Raw genomic sequence first — 21,370 nt, forward strand, 5'->3', positions numbered from 1 at the left:
CTTTAATTATAGAGCCTATGAGTTATATATATATATATATATATATATATTCTCCCATTTTTTATATTGAGTTATAACACACACAGGCTAATACTCAGCAGTGTGATTTTCACAAAGTTTTGCAACTGTGCTCACTGTCCAGTCACATAACAAGAAGACATTGTTCCCAAAAGGAAGCCCTACACCCATTAGTAGTCAGTCCTGTTCCCTCTCCCTTGGCCCCTGTAACCACTCTTCTACTTTCTTCTTCTTCTTCTTCTTCTTCTTCTTCTTCTTCTTCTTCTTCTTCTTCTTCTTCTTCTTCTTTCTTTCTTTCTTTCTTTCTTTCTTTCTTTCTTTTTTTTTTTTTTTGGTGAAACTGGGGATTGAACTCTGGCCCTTGCACTTACCAGGCAAGCGCACTTATCCTACTGAGCCATCTCCTTGGCCCTCGTCTACTTTCTGATCTGTGAATTCTTTTTGTCTCTTCTAAATTTTTCCTATAGAAAGAACCACTTAACACATAACCTTTGTGCCTGGCCTTTTTCATCCACCCAGCTCAGTGAATTCTAGGCTCATCCATGTTGTAGCATGTGTCCTTCATTTCTTTCAGTGGCCCGATAATATTCCTTTTGTGGATATATCAAGTTTTATTCATTTATTCATAAGTTTATCATTGTTAATTTTTATCTTTTAGCAATTGAGAATAATGCTGCTCTGAACATTTATGTGTATACATTTTCATTTGGACAAAAGTTATCTTTTCTCTACACACCTAGGAGAGGTCTTGCAGGGTTGAATGTTAAGAACTGTGTTTACCTATTTGAGAAATTGTTGAGATATTTTCTAAAATGAGTGACTCATAGATATTTATACTCATGAAAATCTGGCATGAATGTAGATGTCAGTAGTAGGAGAATGTTTAGATTAATTACATTAATCCTTTGAGTGAACAAGTTGTACAATTACAAGTTATTTATGTAGCAGACATTATTGCATATCTGCTTCTTCCCCTGCCCTGGAATGGGTCAAAAGCGGTGTAGATGGAGTATTTATTTTCAATGAGATGGCGGAAGTGCCTGCCTGGCAAGTGCAAGGTCCTGAGTTTGATCCCTGGTATTGGAGGAAAAAAAAAGTATTTGTTTTCAAGGAGCTTGAGTTGTTCACCTTTTCCAAGGGATGTTTACAAATAATTTATGACAAAGGGGACAGAATTATTATGCTGTAGCAATAGGATAGTCCCAGCAATTTTTGAGTGACACATGATATAAATTAATAACTAAGCACATTAAAAATTAAGTAAAGGGGTCAGGGAGATCACTGAGTAGAATAAGCGCTTGCCTGGCAAGTGTAAGGGCCTGAGTTCAATCCCTGGTTCTGCCCCCCCAAAAAAAAAATTAAAGATGGTCAAATGGAAAAATCCATTTACTATAAATTATGACTACATTAAAAAAATCAAATAAAGGGGCTGGGGAGATGGCTCAGTGGAATAAGTGCTTCCCTGGCAAGTGCAAGGGCCTGAGTTCAATCCCTGGTTATGCAAAAAAAAATCAAATAAAAAGAATACATTGAAAAAAGGAGAACAAACACAACAAAATAAAAATAGTGGTTGCTTTTGCATAGTGATATGAATGAACATTTCTCTTCTAAACTTTCTGTAATGGAAACAAAAATGCCCCCTACTCGGTGTATGATGCCTGTGGGATGGAGTGGGTGGGAAGAACCTAGCATCCAGTTTTTGAGGAGATGAGAACTCCCAGAACCTGGACTGGAATCCATTGGGAGAAATGCCAGTGTGCAAGCTCTAGCCCCTGGATTTCTTCATTCTCCCTTTTGCAGGCTCCTTTCTCCTATTGCATGCCCCATGTCCCTTTTGTGGCCCTCCCTAGGCACAAGCAATACTCCACGAGATAGTTTCTTGTTTGATTTGAGACTGGGTCTTGCTATGTAGTATAAGATGGTCTTGAATTCATTTATGTAGCCCAGGCTGGCCTCCAACTTACAGTGATCCTCCTGCCTCAGCCTCGAGGGCTGGAATTACAGGCACACACCATCACACCTGGCCCCAGGAGATAATTAGCAAGGAGGTTTTTAAAATGTTTTTCAGAGAAAAGAAAACCAATGTTCAAAGTTAAAATCTTGAACCATGGTTTTATAAGAAGACAAAATTGAGTTACTCGTTTATTTGTTTGAATTGTATTGTCAAGTATTTTCCCATAGATAAAAAAGAATTCTAAGATCAGAAACAAGAAACTGCCCAAACCAGCTAATCTACTGGCCCTGCCTATTCCAGAATGTTCTACCTTGGACCTGCCTGAGAGCTTCCTTTGCAAGCCCACTTATGTATATGATCTGGACAAAGTGGATGGAGTGGTGGACAGTACAGAACATACGTGATTTTGTATCAGTGCACAAAGCAGGTGGAAATACCAATGTGGGGAATCCCATCGTGGTGGGAGGGAACAAAATAGAGAAGCTGAGCAGAGAAACAGAATTTTGAACAAAGTGCTTTTGCTTTTCAGTTTTAATTGTATGCTTAACACCTCAACTAGTAAAAGAAAATATAGCAAAAATCAATTACGTTTAAGAACAGTAGAAACTTTCTCCAGGGACAAGTTTAATCACAGGATGAAAAGTCTCAGATCTTAGATGCAAACACAGTTTGCAGATTTAAAGTTAGGCATGAGTAATTCATGGTGGTCGTTGGGACTGTGCATCCTTCATGCTGTAATTGAGGAGGGTTTGGGAAAGGTGAGAGCATATGGGTCTTTTTCACCTCTTACTAAATGGTCACAAGGCTGGCTGGTTTGAGTTCCCATCTTTTGTTACTGAGAGCTTTCCTGTCTCCTTCCACTTGTTAATAAGCTACTGCTTTCTCTAGGTTACTGCTTTTATTGTCATTTCTGCTTCTAATTTTTGTCTCCTGTTCTATAGTAAGGGCAGCAAGTACAGCTGACCATTGCTTTTGTGTGCTATGTCACTGTGGAAGAGCTGAAGGGCTTCTGTGCACTGGTGGAAGGTGAAAGGAATGGTCTTCTTTCCTGAAGCACTGAAAAATATTTAAATGCTTCTAGTTGTGCCTTAGCTTTTATACATAGTCTTCGACATAGTTCTAACTTTTTGTTCAGTTCCACTAAATGTGTTCTCGCTTTGGCTTCAGCATAGTCTGGATATTACCTAAGGTTTGAGCCTTTCTCCAGACTAAGCAATTTCCATTTTTCTCTTAACTGCATAAAGTTTACACAACCCCACTGCTAGTATTAGCAGTTTTGTTTTTTCCATCCTTCTGTTTTCATAAAATAATAAAAACAAAATGCGTTATTAAACCAGTTGTAAGCCAAGCTGTTGGGATGCATGTTGCTGTTTCCTTTTGGTCCATACTTGTTATACCCTGAGCTAGGTCTGTGGTCTGCCAATGAACATTTGAAAAAACTGCTGTGAAATATTATGATCGCCTACATGATGCCGGACAGAGCAAAAGATGAGCTTTTCCTGTGTGACGATCTGAATCCTTGGTCCATTGGGAAATCTGCAGAAAAATGAACCTAGCATTGAAGGCCAGTTTAGAGGTATCTGTGCAATTGACAAACAACAGGCTGGCTATGCAAAATTGGATGTATGGTTGTGTTGTAGGGCTGCTCTGGGTGGAGATTGTCAGTGAGGACAAGAAGGACTCACGTAGAAATAGAGCACATATGCTTGTGGCTGACTTCTTGTTTCAAAAGCCTCTTCAATTCCAAGATTGATGCTGGGTTCTGGTGGGTTGAGGAGACCAAACAGCCAGCTTTCATTTATGTGGAAGGTGTGCCTAAAAGTAATAAATGTATCAAGAACTGGGCTTTTGTGTCTAGTGGGCACAGTGACATGAAAATGAAAGTGGCTCCTGAACCGTGGAGATGGCAGTTGCGCTGATGTGGTAGAAATTTGAACTTAAGAGAGGAATAGGAAATCTACCCATAGGTGTGATTTTGGGGAGAACTGTGTGTGTGTGTGAGAGAGGGTGTGTTTCTGAGGGTGTGTGTGTGTGAGAGAGGGAGGGCAGGAAAGAGGGAAAGAGGGAGGGGGGAGAACGAGAGCGAGAGCGAGAGCGAGAGCGAGAGCGAGAGCGAGAGCGAGAGCGAGAGAGAGAGAGAGAGAGAGAGAGAGAGAACAAGAATGAACACAGGAACACAGGCTCACCTACCTGGGACCGAGGTTGTATATGTTGCAGGGTGGTAGGCAGATAAGGCTGAAAGAGCTGGAAGCTGTGTAAGGTTTTGGCCTGAGAAAGACTTTTAAGTTCAGCCCAAGTGGTTTGTCCTCGCAGACTCAGGGCTATGCCCTTTTCACAGAGGCACTGGGCTTGAGGAAGAGTCTGTGGATGTCATTGTGTCCATACAAATGAGTGGCGGGCAACTGGCAAGGTAAGAGATTGTGACATTTTCCTAGGACAAAGCCTATCACTTTGCTTGGCATACTGGGTATTTCCCAGCTATGTCTGATTTCTCTCATGGATGGCTCCTGGTCTCACTCTGGTACCCAGGAATGAACAACAGCCAGAGACACGTCTTGCTGAAGAGCTAACACCAGAGGAACCTCAGATGGTGCCCTTCTGAAAATAATTAGCTCTCCTCCTTAAATGAAATGTAATCAACTAGATTCTGAAACTAAATAATTCATCTGAAGTGATTTATTTATTGTTGAAGTAGTATAAATTCACCAACACTTTGTTGAGAGAAAAACATTTTGACACTGGTACAGTTTAAAATATTCATTTATAGTATGTCATGTGCTAGAGGAAACCACAAAGCTTCTGTTCTGTAAGTATTTTGGAATGATAATTAGGAGAATACATGCAGACATTCTCAACGTGGTGATGGAAAATTGTGCCAGGCTTTCTTTATATTCTACAAAACAACAACTATCTGGACATCATAAGGATTTGCCAATCTTAGACAGAAGAGTGATGTAGATTTTTTTTTTTTTTTTTGCGGTACTGGAGATTGAACTCAAGACGTTCTGATTGCCAGGTAGGTGCTTATGCTGCTGAGCTCTCTCCCCAGTCCTAGATGTTTGTTTTAATGTTCTTGAATAGTACTAAAAATTCACTGAGCATTTCACTACCTGCTTATATATGACAGCCTGGGTCCTAACGACAAATATTTGCTGTAGCATCAGATGCGTTGTAAAGGGATGTCAAGGCTTGGGGATTAGTTCTCTGTTGCTTTACCCCGAAATTTTGTGGCTTCAAATGACAGCATTATGTCATATGATTTGTATGGCACAAGAATTTGGAAGAGGTTAGGTGGGCAGCCCCAGCTCCCTCTTGGGCTCTGATGTGGTAAAGATGCTGGCTGGAGCTGCAATCATCTGAAGGCTGGACAGGTTAGAGAATCCATATCCATGGACCTCTGCACAGGGCTGTCTGAGTTCCTTGCAATATCGTTGCTGGTTTCTTCCAGAGCTTGTGGTTCAGGAGAACCAGGTAAGCGCTCTGGACTTCCCAGACCGTCTGCAAGAACTTGATCATTTTTCTGTGGTTGTGGAGATCTTGACCTTTGCATTAGCTGGCTCTTAAGAGGTGTAACTTCTTGGCGTGATTTGAGGCCATATTCTGTGTGTGACCATACAAGCTCCATGTTTTGTTCAGAAAGGCAGTAGAATCATGGACACAGAGCTTCTACATGAAGCCAAGCTGAAATGTAACAAAATAGTAGAAGTATTGCTTGATTTAATTTTGAAGCAAGGAGTATGGAAGTCTTTATAGTAACCTGGGGTTTTTATAAGGAAAATTGAAAGATGAGAACTTATAACTTATAGCACTTCCGAATTGTAGAGTAAGTTAATTAGGTTCTGCAGTGCTTAAGGATGGGTTTCTCACCTCTGTTAAATGAGATCATATATGTAAATATTCTTAAAATGTGCTTATATTTGGACATTTTTCTCAAGGCTTGTTCATGGTATTTTTCGTGCTTGGATAGCAGGTATAGTCAGGACTCACTGTGTGTTATAGTAGGATTGCTTTTGCTGTGGTTTGGTCCCATTCAGGTTCTAAGTCATGTACAATACCCTGCCACTACCTGCTTGACTTGGAACCATGCCACCATCACACCACTCTGGCTAGTAAAGGATTTTGCCACAGATGCCAGTGTTGCTGGATGGGACAGTGTGCAATAGGTTCATCTTATGATGTGTTTTTTTGTGAGTGTGTCATCCTTGGGAGGATGTCCACAGCCTGTCTTACCTTCTCTGCATTTGTTTTTATATTGACTCTTAACTTCTTAAAAGCATATATTTAAAATGAAGATTAAAATCAGCCTTGTTCTGATAGTGTTTATCAATTTCTCAACACTACTGGGAGAGATAACCTTGTGGTCCAACCAGTTTTGGGAAATCACATGTTCAGAATTCATCCTGGTCTCATGGGCCCGGCTGCGCTTGTGATGTCTCATTTTCCTGGGGCTAGGGACTTGAACAGAAGAAGTGGGAGGGTTGAGCTTGTGAAATTTAGGTTATCGGATTCCCATGCATACCAGTCAGTGTGCATTTATAGAGACAACCAAAGAGATAGCTGCCCAGACTCAGACAATTATAGGTGCGCCCCTTTTATATAACAGCTGCTGCCCTAAAACTGTCTTGTCAATCAACGTGATCACAGGGATGGGGGAGGGGGAAGCTCTGCTTCAATCCATGGAAAACCCTTTTCTTTTTGAATCTCCTACCAAGCCAAGGTTTCCTTCATCAGATTTTCCCCAAAGAGAGGTGTTTGTAGACATTGTGCCTTTGATGTTTTTCTCTAGAAAAACAAAAAGGACCCTTTGAAATTTCTGATTCTTATTGTGTAAAGAAAACAGGAAGTATTCAGACGGTGTCTCATTGTATTGTTGCCTAGCCTGGCCTTTTCTGTTTGGTCAGTGGCTGATAGCTGATTCATTAATTTGTGGTCTCTGGTAGATGAAAATACTATAGGTACATTTTGTACAACTTCAGCAGATTTTCATGTGCACTGTAAGGAAACTGAAAGTTGTAAAGGAGAACGCTTCTCAGAGAGAAGGAACAGAGCACTGGTTCCTGCTCTGGAAAAGCTGCATTCCAGAGTCATTGTCTCATTAAACATAATGGTGGAAGAAGATGCTTGCTTTACCTGTTTTGTTGGTAACTATCAATATCTGTTTTCTCTGGTATTTAAAATATACTGTGAGATAGGCTCTTAATTGTGAGTGTACTAATATAGTTATTATTTAGGCAAAGCTGGTGAATTAATTTTCTAACTAAATAGTTGGGGCAAAGGTAGTCAGATAAGATGATGTGTAATTTTGTATTAAGACTTAAGTCTAGAGTCTCCAGTCAGCAAAAATTATCGCTGTGGTATGATGTTTTTAATTCTTCTGGGAAGATATCCAGAAGGGGAATAGCTGGGTCAAATGGGACCTCTAATCCCAGGGTTCTGAGAAGTCCACACTGATTTCCACAGTAGTCGCACCAGTCTGCATTCCCACCAACAATGGAGAAGGGTTCCTTCCCCCCCCCAACCCCCACAGCCCCTCCAGCATTTGTTATTGGTTGTTTCTTGATAATAGCCACACTTTACCTGTGAGATGGAATCTCAGTGTTGTTTTAATTTGCATCAGAATCAGCAAAATTGTACAAAACTGACCTAATTTTCAAATTTGTTTTCACCATTTTATTTTGCAGGATAACAAAGCCATTGACCTTTGCTGATTGTGTTGGAGATGAACTTCCTTTAGGATGGGAGACTGTATATGATAAACAAATTGGAATTTATTATATGGACCACATAAATAGTAAGTAGAATACAATGTTTACATCAGTACTTGTCAGTGAATTTTCAGGTTGAATCTCAGAGTGCTAAAACCTTGTTTTGTAAAGCAAATAATTGTTACTGTCCAATGCAACATTAAAAAGGATTTTCTCCATCTAATGTACAATTCTCATTAGTTGATTCTCACTGGATGAAGCAGTTACAGTATGTAATTGTACCTCATTTGAAGACTACTTGAATACATTTAATGCAGTTATAATATTTAATACAAGGAACTAATTGCCCAGGCAGTCTGAAACAAAAATACTTCTCATGATTAAAAGACTTTTGAATGTAAAACAGCCCTTAGGTGTTCTTGGACTAGTAAGTGCCTAAGAGGTTACCTTAATTTCATTTTGTCTTGTATGTTTAACACACCAAGCTTTTTGATCTGTGTGCTTGTGTTTATGAGTATATGGAGAGAAGGTGATAGATCGCTGACCTTACCAGTATCTTTTATAGAACTGTGAGACACTGGTTCTCAATCTGGGATGATTTTGTCCCCTAGGGACTCTCGATACTGGAGACAGGAAGTTAAGACTTAATGTCACCCCTCCAGGGTTTGCCACACTAGAAGTAGGCATGAACCTAAAAAGCAAATAATTGCCAGTGACTTTCTTGTAGTTGCCTAGAGCATAAGGGATGACCTAGCACATGAGTGAGGGATGGTGGGTGAACACAGCAGCCCTGGGGTCATACCATCTTCTTTGAAGACCTTCTGGGACCCCAACTTTTGACTGCACAGCGATAAAACTCTTTAAAGCACACAATCAGAGGAATTGAATAGTAAAATTGTAACTATGCAGGTCAAATATGCAGGGACCAGAGGGTCCCTATGTTGATAGCCTTTGAGGTTTCCAAGACCCTCCAGGGCACTGGAACAGTGTGAACCCTGATGGTTGGCAGCTGCATTGGGTCTCCCAGCTGAATAAACATATGGAACATCCGGGCAGTTAAAGAAGTTCTGCTTGTCCCATCCCAGGCCCACTAAATCTGAACTTAGAAGCTGAGGCCACACTCTGATGTTTGGCTTTCTGTTCTGCTCTGTGAGCATTTAAGGTCTGACAAGGAAGCTAAGAGCCTCAGGCAGCAGTGTACAAGGCTGAGTAGGGGCTATCTACCCGGTGCTTCCAAGGGAAAACTTACATTGGAACATTTAGCCTGAGTGTCGATATTAAAATAAATTTAACATAAAATTTACATATCTAAGCATTTTCAGGTAAAATGCACAGATCATAAAATAAACCATTTAAAAGTGAACAGTAGCCTTTGGTGCATTCACAATGCTGTGCAGCCACCACCTTTATCTAGTTCCAAACCACTTTCATCATCCCCAAAAGGAAATTCATCCTTATGAAACAGTCACTCCTCATTTCCTGGTCACCATGGGATTCCAGCCTGATTCTCGTCTACAAAGAATTCCTGCTCTAGTAGTGATCAGTCTGTCCCTGAGATCTTATATGATCACAACATTTCATAGGCATAGAATTGCCTTTTGTGGCTTCTTTCCTTCACTGAACATAAATATTTTCAAGGTTCCTCAGTGTCGTAGCAGGGGTCTGTGCTTCATTCTTTTTATGGCCTGATAACCTTTCCTTCCATAGACAAGCAAATGCTACTAAGGATATAAAGACAGTTGAGGGTGTAGCCCTGCTGTCTAGGACTTATAGTTTACAGAGAAAGCAAAAATCTATTAAAACAGTCATGTGCATGTGTCAGGTGGTAAGAGTGGCAGTGCTTGGAGGGCCAGAGAAGGTTTGAACTAGAAGTAGCTTTGTAGTGAGTGCTGGAAGGAAGGCAGTGGTCTCTCCTGGTGGGCAGAATAAGACAGAGGCAACATAAGGGTAGAGATGAGCCTAATAGGGGAATCTGGGGCCTTGGGAAAGAGGCTATTTATTTATTTATTTATTTTGGCAGCTAGAAGATGCCTTTAGGGCATTTCTGGTTTGGCGTGAGTATATGGGTTCGAACCACAGCATTATGAGCTTGAGTGCTTTGTTTAAGCAGGCACTTAAACAACTGAGCTAATGGGCAGGACCCGAAAGAGGCTATTTATGAGGACAAGGTCAGAAAATAGAGATGAAGTGGACATGTGAGTTTGAGGACTCCTATCATGCTGGGGTAACTGGACTTTGTTCTGTAGGAGAGGTTCCTACATGAAAGCGTGCATCAGGCTGGGAAGGTGATGTTTGGGATTGCGTAAGGAATGGCCCTGGTGGCTCGAGACAGAAACCAGGCCGCTTGTGGGCAGCGCAGTGGGTCTCATTGCACTAAGGGGAGACAGGAGAGTGGACAAGTCATCAGCCAGGATTATAGGCAGTGGCAGGAATTGCTAATTTTCAGTGACCTTTGCAGTAGCCTAAAGGGGAAGAGCAGGAGTTCTTTGTGGACGAGAGTCAGGTTGGGGTCCCAAGATGACTGGGAAAGGCAGAAGGCCAGCAGCGCATGCTGTCATTGTTTGGCCTGCTTTTGTTTTGGGTGCTGTGAGAGGGTGGTGTGTGAATGCATGGGCCCTCCTGAGAGAGAATCAAGGTGGGCACAGGGGACCATGGGCAGAAGGAGATTAGGAACTTAGTGATGAATCTTCGAGAAGGGAAAAGAAGAGGAGCTAGCTGCACCAGGGGGATGGTAGCACCTCTATTACCCTATAATGAAGAGCTCAGGGAGAACATTGTAAACAGACATTAGTTTGACAGGGCCAAATTCATTTGGATTAATTTCCTTCAGTGTCCACTTGTAATGTGCTCTTTATGCTATACAAATGCCCTTATGTTGTCTTCCTCCCGCAGTGAATTATTTATATCTGTAGCTTTCTTCTTGTGTCAACTATGGATAGATAAATAGGCAAACATTAGAAAGTCTCATTATGTGTAGACTTTTCCATATTGGGTGTCCTAGCAGGTAGTTCATTTTTGTATTGAACAGCAATGTGACTGTTGCCTGTTGATCAGCCTATAGATTTTTCCCTTAAGTCAGCTTGTGTTCTTACCTTTCTCATCTCAGAGCTCACCCAGATTGAGGATCCAAGAGAACAGTGGCGACGAGAGCAGGAGCGGATGTTGAAGGAGTATTTGATTGTAGCCCAGGAGGCTCTCAATGCCAAGAAAGAAATCTACCAGATCAAGCAGCAGCGGCTGGAGCTGGCTCAGGAAGAATACCAGCAGCTGCACACACTGTGTGAGGAAGACAACCGCTCATATGCCAGCTGTGAGTTAACTCGTCCTCAGTGAATACGCTTGATGTTCATGCTTACCTCTGCTAGATTGTCTGTGAATAGCCGAGACAGCTTTGTGAAGGTTCCAGTCATGCACCAAGTGCCTCCTCTGTGCCCAGACCCCGGGATATGGTGGTGACTGACAGAGTTGTTCCCAGACACCAGAAAGTGGTGGTAACAAACAGAGGAAGGGTCCTTGCCCTCATGGGGCTTATCTTAAGACAGATAGTAAAAATCAAATAAGCAAATGACAGTATCAGGTTGTGATACGAAACAACCTCTTTTCTCATGACTGCCAGTGTTGAAGAGGGCTTCACTCAGAGGTCACTGCAGTTAATGCTGCATGTCTTAGCCGATCTCTTGGGAAGCCAGCATAATGGGTTTCTCAGTTACGGGCACCTACTGTGTCTCTGTAGAGGCCTTGTTTTTTAGGTTTTCCTGGCCAGTACACTGAAGAAGGAGAAACCTAGTATAACTCAGAAAACTGGCAGAGTCTCTGACCTAAAAGTAAGGTGATACTCTTCTCCAAAGGAACTTTGCCATCATTTCTGAGGCTGTCTGAGGTGGCTCCCTATTTCATTGGTACTTAGCAGGTGCTCAGATGTGGAGGGAGCCAAATCCTGTCTCAGAACCGAAAGCCTAGGGCTGGCCAAATAGCTCAGCGGATTAAAGCACCTGCTTAGGCAGACGCAGGGGCTGGGAGTTCGATCCCCAGGCCTGCCGTGATGGTCCCACCCCGGGGGCGCTCTGGGATGGCGATTGAGAGTGGGTGTGGTGGTGTGCCCCTGTAATTTCAGCTCTTGAGAGGCTGTAAACAGGAGGATCACTATGAGTCTGATCTATGCACTGAGACCCTGTACACCCTGTCCTAAATACAAAAAAAAAAAAAAAATGCACCCAAAGCCTTTTTGCTACTGACACAGTTGCTGGTTGAGTCAACTCCTAACAGAGTGGTCACACTCAGTAGCCCACCATAGGTGCACATGGCTTCCTGCCACTGTCCTTGGCACCAGTGAATTCGGAAAGACTATATAAAGTTGGGACTGCTGAATTTTATTTTATCAAAATGTATGTATATTTGAGACATAGGAGGACCTACTTGTGGCATACTACCATGTTGCCAGGTATTTGGCTTTAATGATAAAGCATTAGAAATATGATTATGCTTTATTTTGTGTTTCAAGTCAGAATGGATTTAAGGCTAAAGGGCCATGTGTCTTGGGCTTTTTATTGCAGCTATTATTGAAGATGAAAAGGCATACAAGCTGTGGACAGTAGTGCAGTTTTGCCTCTGTAATGAGAATTTAAGATATTTCTATTAGCATGTACCTTGAGGGAACAGAGGGGACTCAAGATATAATGGTGTTAATTCCAAGTCATCTTATCTTTTGGTCTATAGAAATATTGGTTCATACTAAGTTGTTTTTTAGAACTTCCATCATAAGGTGATAGGGTCAGCTCAGTGCTGAGTTTTAGAGGCTGTTTTCTTCTCTCCAGTTTTCTTATAATGTCTTTCTATGATTTTGGTATCAGCCTAATCCTGACCTTTCAGAATGAATTGTGTAGTCTTCCCTCCTTTTTGCTAGAAGACTTCATGTGAGATTGCTCTGAGTGGTTTCTTAACTATTTAATATAACTCACCAGAAAAACCACGAGGACCTGTAATTCTTTATGGGAATGTTTTCAACTACAGGTTTAATACCTGTAATAGATAAAGGGCTATTCAGGTTTTTAATTTCTATTTGAATCATTTTTTATATATGTATAATTCAAAGTATTTTTCTATTTTATGTAATCCAAAAGTCAGAAAACTTTGCTTTAAAGGATAGTTTGGATTTTCTGGGTCATTTAATTTCAGGCCCACCTACTCAGTCCTGTTATTTTCATGCAGAAATAGAGACAACATGTAAATGAGTGTATCTGGATATGTTCCAATAAAAGCATAAGTGCAGGTAACAGCCGGATTTGGCCCGTGGGAAGTTTGCCAAGTGGTGAGCTGAGCTGTCCAGTGTATAAAGTTCGTAGAGTCCCTTTGCTGTCCTTTTGATGTCTGTGGATTCTGAGGTAATGTCCTTCTCTTTCATGTCTGATGGCAACAATTTATGTCTTTTTCTCTTTGTAATCAGTCTAGGTAAACTTTGTTCAATTTTATTTGTCTTTACAATGAACTGGCTTTAGAGTTTTGCTTTTTCCTCCTATTTCTTGTTTGTTTTCTACAACATTGATTTTTATTTTTATTTTTTTATTTTTAATGTATTTAGTACAGGATCTACAGGGTCTCGCTACAGAGATCAGACTCCTGTTTTCAGCCTCCCAAGCACTGGGATTACAGGTGTGTGCCACCATGCCCAGTCTCAGTTGCTCTCCCAGCGTGCCCCAGGGGTGGGGCCAGCACAGCAGGCCAGGATCAAACCCCTGCCCCCTGGGTTGATTTTTTTCTTTACTGTCTTCCTTCCATTTAGTTTGTCTTGACTTTGTTTCCACTTTTCTAGCTTTATAAAGTAGAAACCTAGGTCACTGACTTTAGACCTTTCTTTTTTTTTTTTCAGTCTTTAAGGGTACAAATTCTTCTCTTTAACTGTATTCTAAAATCTTTGATGTGCTTTATTTTCATTTTCATTCAGTTCAAAACATTGTCTCAAGTCCCTTGGCATGCACTTTTTGTTCTATGTGTTCTCTAGAAATTGTTGGGAATTTTAAAAGATGCCATGTTGTTATTATTTAGAAATTAATTCCTTTTGGTGAGAGACTATACTCAGTAAGATTTTGATCTATTGAAACCTATTGAGATGACTTATTTTAGAGATGCATATGTGGTCTCTCATGGTGATCTCATAGGATCAGAAGCCTATGGACTGGGTGCCTCAAGGTTATACCTAATGGAAACATTGGCTTATAACTGGCCCTAAGGTCGTATAGTTAGTGGTTTTATTTTATTTTATTTTATTTTATTTTATTTTATTTGTGGTACTGGGGATTGAACCTAGGACCCTGTACTTGGCAGGCAGGCAGTTACTCTACTGAGCTATCTCCCTGGCCCCAGGTTAGCAAATTTTTTTTTTTTTTTTTCGGAACTGGGGATTGAACTCAGGCCCTTGCGCTTGCCAGGGAAGTGCATATTCCACTGAGCCATCTCCCTGGCCCAGGTTAGCAATTTTAAATGTTTTACAAATCTACTTTCCAGAAGCAAGGTTAAACCATAGAAAATGCCATTTTTGTAGTTCAGGAAAGACTAAATATTGGCAGCTTCTTAAGGTTCAACCTAATAATGTTTCCAGTAACCCTGAGGTACTTTATCTGTTCTATGGTAGGATTTCATGAGGTTCCTAAAGAGGCTCTCAAGTCAGTCTTTCAAGGGTGGAATGGAAGAAATATGTATCAGAGAAACTTGGCAGGAAGTTTCTTGCCAATGTTTGAAAAGAAAACTTCGGCCAGGTGAAGGTGTGTGCTATGTACTGGTTACTGCCAATGCAGCTAGCTCTCTAGCTCTACCATGCATGGGGATTCTGGATTGGATGCCTTTAAAGACACAGATACGGGGACCCTTGGAGTACCTACCTTAAGCTGGAGCAAAGGAAGCTCCAGTGTTGTGCAGAGCCTGTCAGGTCCGGTTGTTCAGTACTTAGAGACCTGTGGAGCTGGGATAGTCAAGATTAGTTTTTGCGCCCCTCTTCTGACATTTAGTCAAATAAGGAATTAAGCTTGGTCATATTCCTTCCTGTAGCCTGTGAAATTTTATTAATGGCTGCTAAAAAGAAGCATACAAGATGCTCTCTTTGAAGTACTGTCTGTCTCGGTAGCGGAAGATGGTGACTCTGCGGTATTGACATTGAAGTATGCTTGTCAGATTCCCTTGCTCAGAGTCTTGGTGTATACATGGTCTGTTACTCCACGTGGGAAGATGTCTTGGAGGCCTGAGTGGGACCTGCCTGTTTTCATGAAAGAGCTGGAGATGCCAGTGAAGCTTCCTGGGGCCTCTCAGCTCACCAGAGAAAAAGTCAACTATGAGTGGAATCTAGAAGTTAATCCAAGTGGTTTATCAGGTTGCTGCCGTCCCTAGGGTTTCCACCAGGCTCTTTCAGTCTGCTATTTAACCTGAACTGCTGATTACAATGAGGAAAACCCTGCTAGTTGTGACTCAAATGCATTCTTTCTGACCACAGGGTAAAGTTCAGTGCAGTGATCCTGTTGGCTTGAATTGCTATGATCTGTCTCCCAGATGGCCCATAGAGCCATGCCAGAGGGGCTGGGCCCACATTTGGAGCTCGTTGTGACTGTATCCAAGTGCACCTAGCTCTAGTCAGCCACATGGGACTCACGGCCCCAAGATCTCCCTCAGTGCCAGCTCATCTCTAAAACTGGGAGGTGCCTCCTTGTTCTGATACTGGGAACTAAATATCATCTCACTTTACTTGCCATTACTTCTTTGATTGGTGATAACTTTTTTATTTTTTGGAGGAACCGGGGATTGAACTCAGGCCCTTGCGCTTGCCAGGGAAGCGCTTATTCCACTGAACCATCTCCCTGGCCCCCTATTTATTTATTTATTTATTTATGGCAGAACTGGGGATTGAACTCATGCCCTTGCGCTTGCCAGGGAAGCGCTTATTTCACTGAGCCATCTCCCTGGCCCTCCTTTTTTTAGTAAGGGTCTACAGGGTCTCATTGCATAGATTGGACTCGTAGTGATCCTCCTGTTTTCAGACTCCCAAGCACTGGGATTACAGGGGCGTGCCATCATGGCTGGCACAGCTCACCAGGGATCGAACCCCAGCTGCTGTGTCTGCCTAAACAGGTGCTTTAATCCACTGAGCTATTTGGCCTGCCCCACTGGTAATAACTTGAAGGGAAAGAAAATAGTTATTCAGTAAGCTAGCATTTCATCTACATTGTGCATTGCCACTCTGAGAAGTACAGGCTGTGGTCTTCCTAGTTCTCTTAAGAAGCTGAATACCAGGTTGGGTAACTGAGCTCCTCAAGGCTATATGCCCAGTCATTAAGTGATAGAACTTGGATTTTAACTCAGATCTGTTTGCTGGTCCTGAGAAGAGGCAGCCTGGAAGAACCAGTTTGGCTTCTTTTTTTAATTTTTTTTCCATAATTTTATTGGTAAACAAATAGCAATGAGACAGTTTCAAATCAAATTGGTAGGACAGTTTCAATAATTAACACATTGCATACATTAGTGGTTAATTGCTGTACAAGATGCAGACATGATATCCTATCTATAAACACCATTAGAACAACCACTCTATTCATTAAGAGAATGTCACTATACATCTATCCTAACCACTTTGAATACACAGATACAAAATGGACATTCATCTGTATACCCTTTTTTTGTTAAGTCCTGTTATTTGAATATTATAGGTGTGTTAACTCAGCAAAATAATCTAAAAGAGTTCAGTAGTCCATAATAGTATTGGATCTTCTGCTTCACTGTCAATGTCAGAAATTGTTGACCTGAGTCCCCTACAGCTCAACATAACAGCATGGCTTTACTTCCTATATTTCATTTCTATACTTTTCTACTGGGTGGTTAAGACCAAGGTAAAGCAGGACCTATGCAAGAAGAGTTGTAGCTTTTGTGTCTGATAAGGTCAGTGAAATCCCCTCAGGATTTATCCTGAGATCCTGTACCTCAGATTGTAGAACCTTTGTCAGTGTCAGCCATGTGGATGACACGGCCATTGCTTGGCCAATGTGCTCTCTGTGAAAGCCTGAGAGAATGTTTTCTCTCCATGTGACTCTCCTTAGGCACACTCTACATCATCGATCACTTTCCTCTTTGGCTCCATCATCTCCTTGATCAGAAAATTTGGGACACTACTGAGTTATATGACGTTACAGTACAAGTTCTCATATGTCCTGAGTCTTAATTGACCTTGGAAGGCTAGGGCCAAAATGTTGGCTTTCCTTGCAGCCCTCCTTTTTCTCTAATTTTGGTCTGCAAACTTAGGTTGTTAACCATCCAGAAGACAACTACTGGTCCCAGCCCAGGTGCAGCGTGGGTGAGACCCTCTTCCACCCCCTTGGGACGCCCCCCACCACTTCGCAGCACCTCCCCCACCCTGCCCGCTGAGTAGGAATTTCTGCTGCGTTCTGGGAACCCCCAGACCCAGTCCTAGCCCAAGCCCGATCTGCACCTGAACTTGAGTACTTGCTAAGGTTATAACTACAACGAAGATCTACAACAAAGGTCAGAAGACAGTGCTACACAAAATGACAAGAAGGAACAAAATGCAACCTCAGAACCCAGTTTAGCTTCTGAGACACATGTTGCCCCCTGCTGCTTGGAAATCTATTTCTAAGTAATATCTGAAAATAAAGACCAGTTCTACTTTGCAAGTTGTCTGGCAATTATGCAACAATAACAGGGCAAATGAAAGGCAGAGAACTTTTTACTTCTTCGCTTTCTCATGATGTAGGTAAGATCCTAAAAGGGTCATCTATTTTTGATAAATACTTAGCACCTGATGTTGATATATACTAAAGGCTGACAATATAATTTACAGGCTGATTATAAGGACAAGTGAGGCAATAGTGGAGAACAGAGGAACTCACTGGCAGGGCTGGAGGATGGGAAGTGTGTCTGGCCCACACCCTTCACAGATTTTCCCCTGAGCTATGAAAATCACCGGAATAAAACTCCATTCACTGGAGAGGAAAGATTTTGTGTCAGTGTTGGGCCATCTGGTATCTAAGAATATCCAAGCCTTGACCTTTTTTGTTCCTGACCAAAACAAATTCAGATGCTTTGCTGGATTAGCGCACATATGTCTCCAGGAACCAAGATGCCTACTGTACTTTATTTCCATGAGCCTCTGAGATCATTCCCTGGTGCCTGTTTTTGTTTTATGCTCTGTATGTAGAACACTGGGATAACTGTTATACAGTGCACTCTTTTTCTCAGCGACACACCCAGTAGTTTTTTGACAGCTCTATTTTGTGGAGATTTTCCTTCCTTTTAAATTGCAACATATCCTTCTGTTTGCCCCCCTTTTAACACCAAATGCATTACTATCTCAGAAACTTTTCTTCCGAAGTTATTCCTCCATTCTTGATAAACTTGAGCCTCTGCCTACATTCAAATGAACTGTATCGTTATGTGCAGTATCTTTTGAAAGAAGTTCCTGCATGGGGTAGAATTGTAGTCCTGAGCCACAAGTTTGCAGACTGTGTCAGGCCTGTGGGCTGTGTCCTATTGAGGGCAGCTGTTCACAAATAAAGTTTTCTTGGAACACAGTCATGCCTATTTACTCCCTGATCCTCTGTGACAGCTAAAACAGAAGAATTGAGTATTTGAGACAGACTGTGTGGCCCAGAACCAAACATACTTGTTATCTCTTCCTTTACTGAAAATGTTTCCTATCCATAGTCCACACGGGTCAGCCTTGGCTGCAAGTTCGAATCTCCTGGAGGGCCTTGAAAAAATGACTACTGCCTGGACTCCATTCTGAGGGATTTTGATTTAATTGGCTTTGGATAGGCCCAGGCATTTTTGTTGTTTGAGTCTGTAAAGCTCCCCCAGTGATTTTCAAGTGAAGACCTACTGGGTTTGATTATGAATGTCCCATCTAGCAGCAGGAATATGGCTTTGTTGGCCCAACTCCAGGGAGCCATACACTCAAAGTTTCTTTGGGTGCTTAAGAAAGAGTCGACCTTATCTCCAGTGAGAAAGTGCTGACTCACCCGGGAATCTTGAGTCAGGTGGTGGTGAAGCTTGACCTTATCAGCTATCAGTCCTGCCAGCATTCTTTATGAGGTGCCAGGCCCACCCCACAAAGACTGTCTTCCAGCCGTGCCTTGCTGTAGGATGTTTCTCGTCTGCTGTCTGGGTTAGGATGAGGGCTACAGTCCGTCTGATCAGCCTTTTGTTTTCCATCATATAAACATGTTGCAGCCATCAGGGAAAAAGAAAAGGATTCTGAAGTATTTTTCACATGTTATTAGTTGGCAGGCCTCAATCCTGAAAGTTGTAACAGAGCACGTGTTTTTACTGAGAGAGAATTTCTCAGGAGTCTGTGCTCTAGACACGAATGATAACATACTACAGATCAATCACTACAAATTCAGTATTTTAATTTATAAAGTGAGAAAACAATCATTATTTCCCTTTCACAAAAAAATTATGAGAATGGGTGAAATAAATGTGAAAGGCACCCTATGATAGCAAGGTGTAATAATTTACATTGTTACGGTCCAGCTAAGCTATAACCTTGTATCATTCAAAGCAGTGTTACATGTTTGAGCAGATTCCTTAAGCCATTTAATAACTCTGCGCACTCCACTCTTCTACAGTGAAGAGAACTTAGAGGTGGAAGTCTGTCTTTATCATAAACTTTGAGATTGGAGACATGCTTACCAGAGGAAGATCTTTTTATAAATGTGTAGTGCATGCTGCTTAAAAGGGGGTTTGGAGTCTTGAGCTATTCGTTGAGTTCTATAATTGGTATAAGTGGGTCTGTTAGATTTACCAGCAGATCTAAGGGGCTGAGAATTTTATTTATAAATTGAACTATTTTATTAAAAGTTATGTCCATGTTCACAACTATTCTTAGCATCAGGAGATAAAATGTATTCACAATCTTATGTACTTGTGTTGCCTTTCCTCTTGTCCCAGGCCTACAGTTTTATAATTTTAGAGACCATAGCAAAAGTGACATGAATGGTATCCATATAAGTAAAACCTGCCTTGTAGGATAATTTCAGCTGCAAATAACAGAAGATTAATTCTCATAGGCTGGAGCAAAAGGCAAGTCATTGTCACCAAACAGTCCTCCGGAGGCTGTGTGGGGTTGTCCACTGATTGCTGTGTAGATGTCCACTGCCGTCTGCACCTGCTGTGTGTGTTTCAAGTCTTTGCTAATATTCCCTGTGAAATTACACAGAAGAAGTTTAGTGATGATGATTTCCAGATATTGTTACTGATGTTTAACATTGAAGTTAACTTTATTGAACTTTTGTGGTAGGGTTACTTTCAATTCTTAATAAGAAAGGTCCCAGGTGATAGCTGTTGGCTTGTCTCCCTGCTAAATTGGCAAGTTCAGTACACATTTAAGGGAGGAGTCAGCAAGCCCTTGTCTCCTTTCCACATTGCCTCCCACCAAAGTGCAAGACCTTTAAGTTCAGTTCTAGGAGACTTAAGTCCTGGGAATTTAATATAGAGATTTTATGTAATTTTGTAAACTGCTTGGCGGTATTACTTGAGGTATTGCTTTCATTACTAATCTTAAGTGGATCCAATGAGTCAGCTGGAGTTGAAGTTGTAGGATTTGGAAACAGGCATTCTCATCTAAAAAAGAATTCTGCTTTTGGTTTTGTTTTTGGTGGTTCTGGGGATTAAATACAAGCTCTTGGGCATGCTAGACAAGTACTCTACCACTGAGCTCCAGCTCCAGCCCAAGAATTCTCTTTTTATTTTACTCCCTGGCTTTGAGAGATCAGGATTCTAAGTATAAGAAAATTTGAGATAAGCTGGCAGACATTTAGCTCCTCCAGGAATTTATTTCCAGTATATTCAGTTGTTTGAAGTTGTGACTGAATTTGGTTTAAATAGTAGATTTTCCATAGAAGTGCTTTTAAAATGGGAGATATGAACTGCCCAAATTAACTTTGGATGTGGTTCTAATTGAAGTTTTAAATAATCTTGCTGTGTAAGCTGCTTGACATATTTGAGCCATCCTTTCCAGTAGAAAGTCAGGGAAGGATTTTGAATTAGTTTCTAGTTATAGGGACCTAGGTTAACTATATGACACTTAGCCTGAGGCATCCGGATCAAAGGAATAAAAGAAAATGTAGCAGCCCGGTGGATGGATTATCATAGGAGGTGTGTTAAGGACAGTACCTGGGCAGCTGTTGGTACACTGTGGGGGTGACTCACAGATGAAGACAAGCTAGAGAAGAGAAGTTGCATTTTCATAGTGCGAAAGGCAGATACGTGGAAGGTGTGGCAGGAATAAGAAACAGCCATTGGCTGCTTCAGATGCCGAAACACCAGGAAGATTTTGCGACTGTGATCATGGAGAGAAATTGACAGTGCACGAGTCATATGAACAGCTCGGTGGGGCTTATTCACACCCGGGATTGGGTATCCATACTCATGATGCTGTGGCTATAGGAGGCATTTACGTCCTGCGTGCTGTTGCACTGCTGAAGGAAGCCATGAGAGCTGTGCGGTGTGTTTAGCTAAGCATCCATCACCGGGCTGCTAGAACAGAATGTGGGTCACTCGAGCTTCTGGGAACAGTCCGGAGGGCACAGCCTTCCTCGAGCCGGCCAGATGGACACGGCACTAGGTTAACTTGGCTTTTCCATTTGATTCTTAGGGTTTTTTGTTGTTGTTCCAGGGATTGAACTCAGGACCTTGTGCTTGC

At 41.7% G+C, this 21,370-nt stretch overlaps 1 protein-coding gene across 1 annotated transcript in view; it reads left to right on the forward strand.

Moving 5' to 3' along the window:
• Wwc3 (WWC family member 3) overlaps positions 1 to 21,370 on the forward strand; it is a 116,110-nt gene that overhangs the window by 39,006 nt on the left and 55,734 nt on the right. The window contains exons 2-3 of the mRNA XM_004635023.3: positions 7,654 to 7,763; positions 10,784 to 10,987. Of these exons, the coding sequence (XP_004635080.1) occupies positions 7,748 to 7,763; positions 10,784 to 10,987 (220 nt within the window). The 5' untranslated portion in view covers positions 7,654 to 7,747. The remainder of the gene's footprint in view (positions 1 to 7,653; positions 7,764 to 10,783; positions 10,988 to 21,370) is intronic.

Source organism: Octodon degus, unplaced genomic scaffold (genome assembly GCF_000260255.1).
Source record: "Octodon degus isolate 3935 unplaced genomic scaffold, OctDeg1.0 scaffold00069, whole genome shotgun sequence".
NCBI classification, from domain to species: Eukaryota; Metazoa; Chordata; class Mammalia; order Rodentia; family Octodontidae; genus Octodon; species Octodon degus.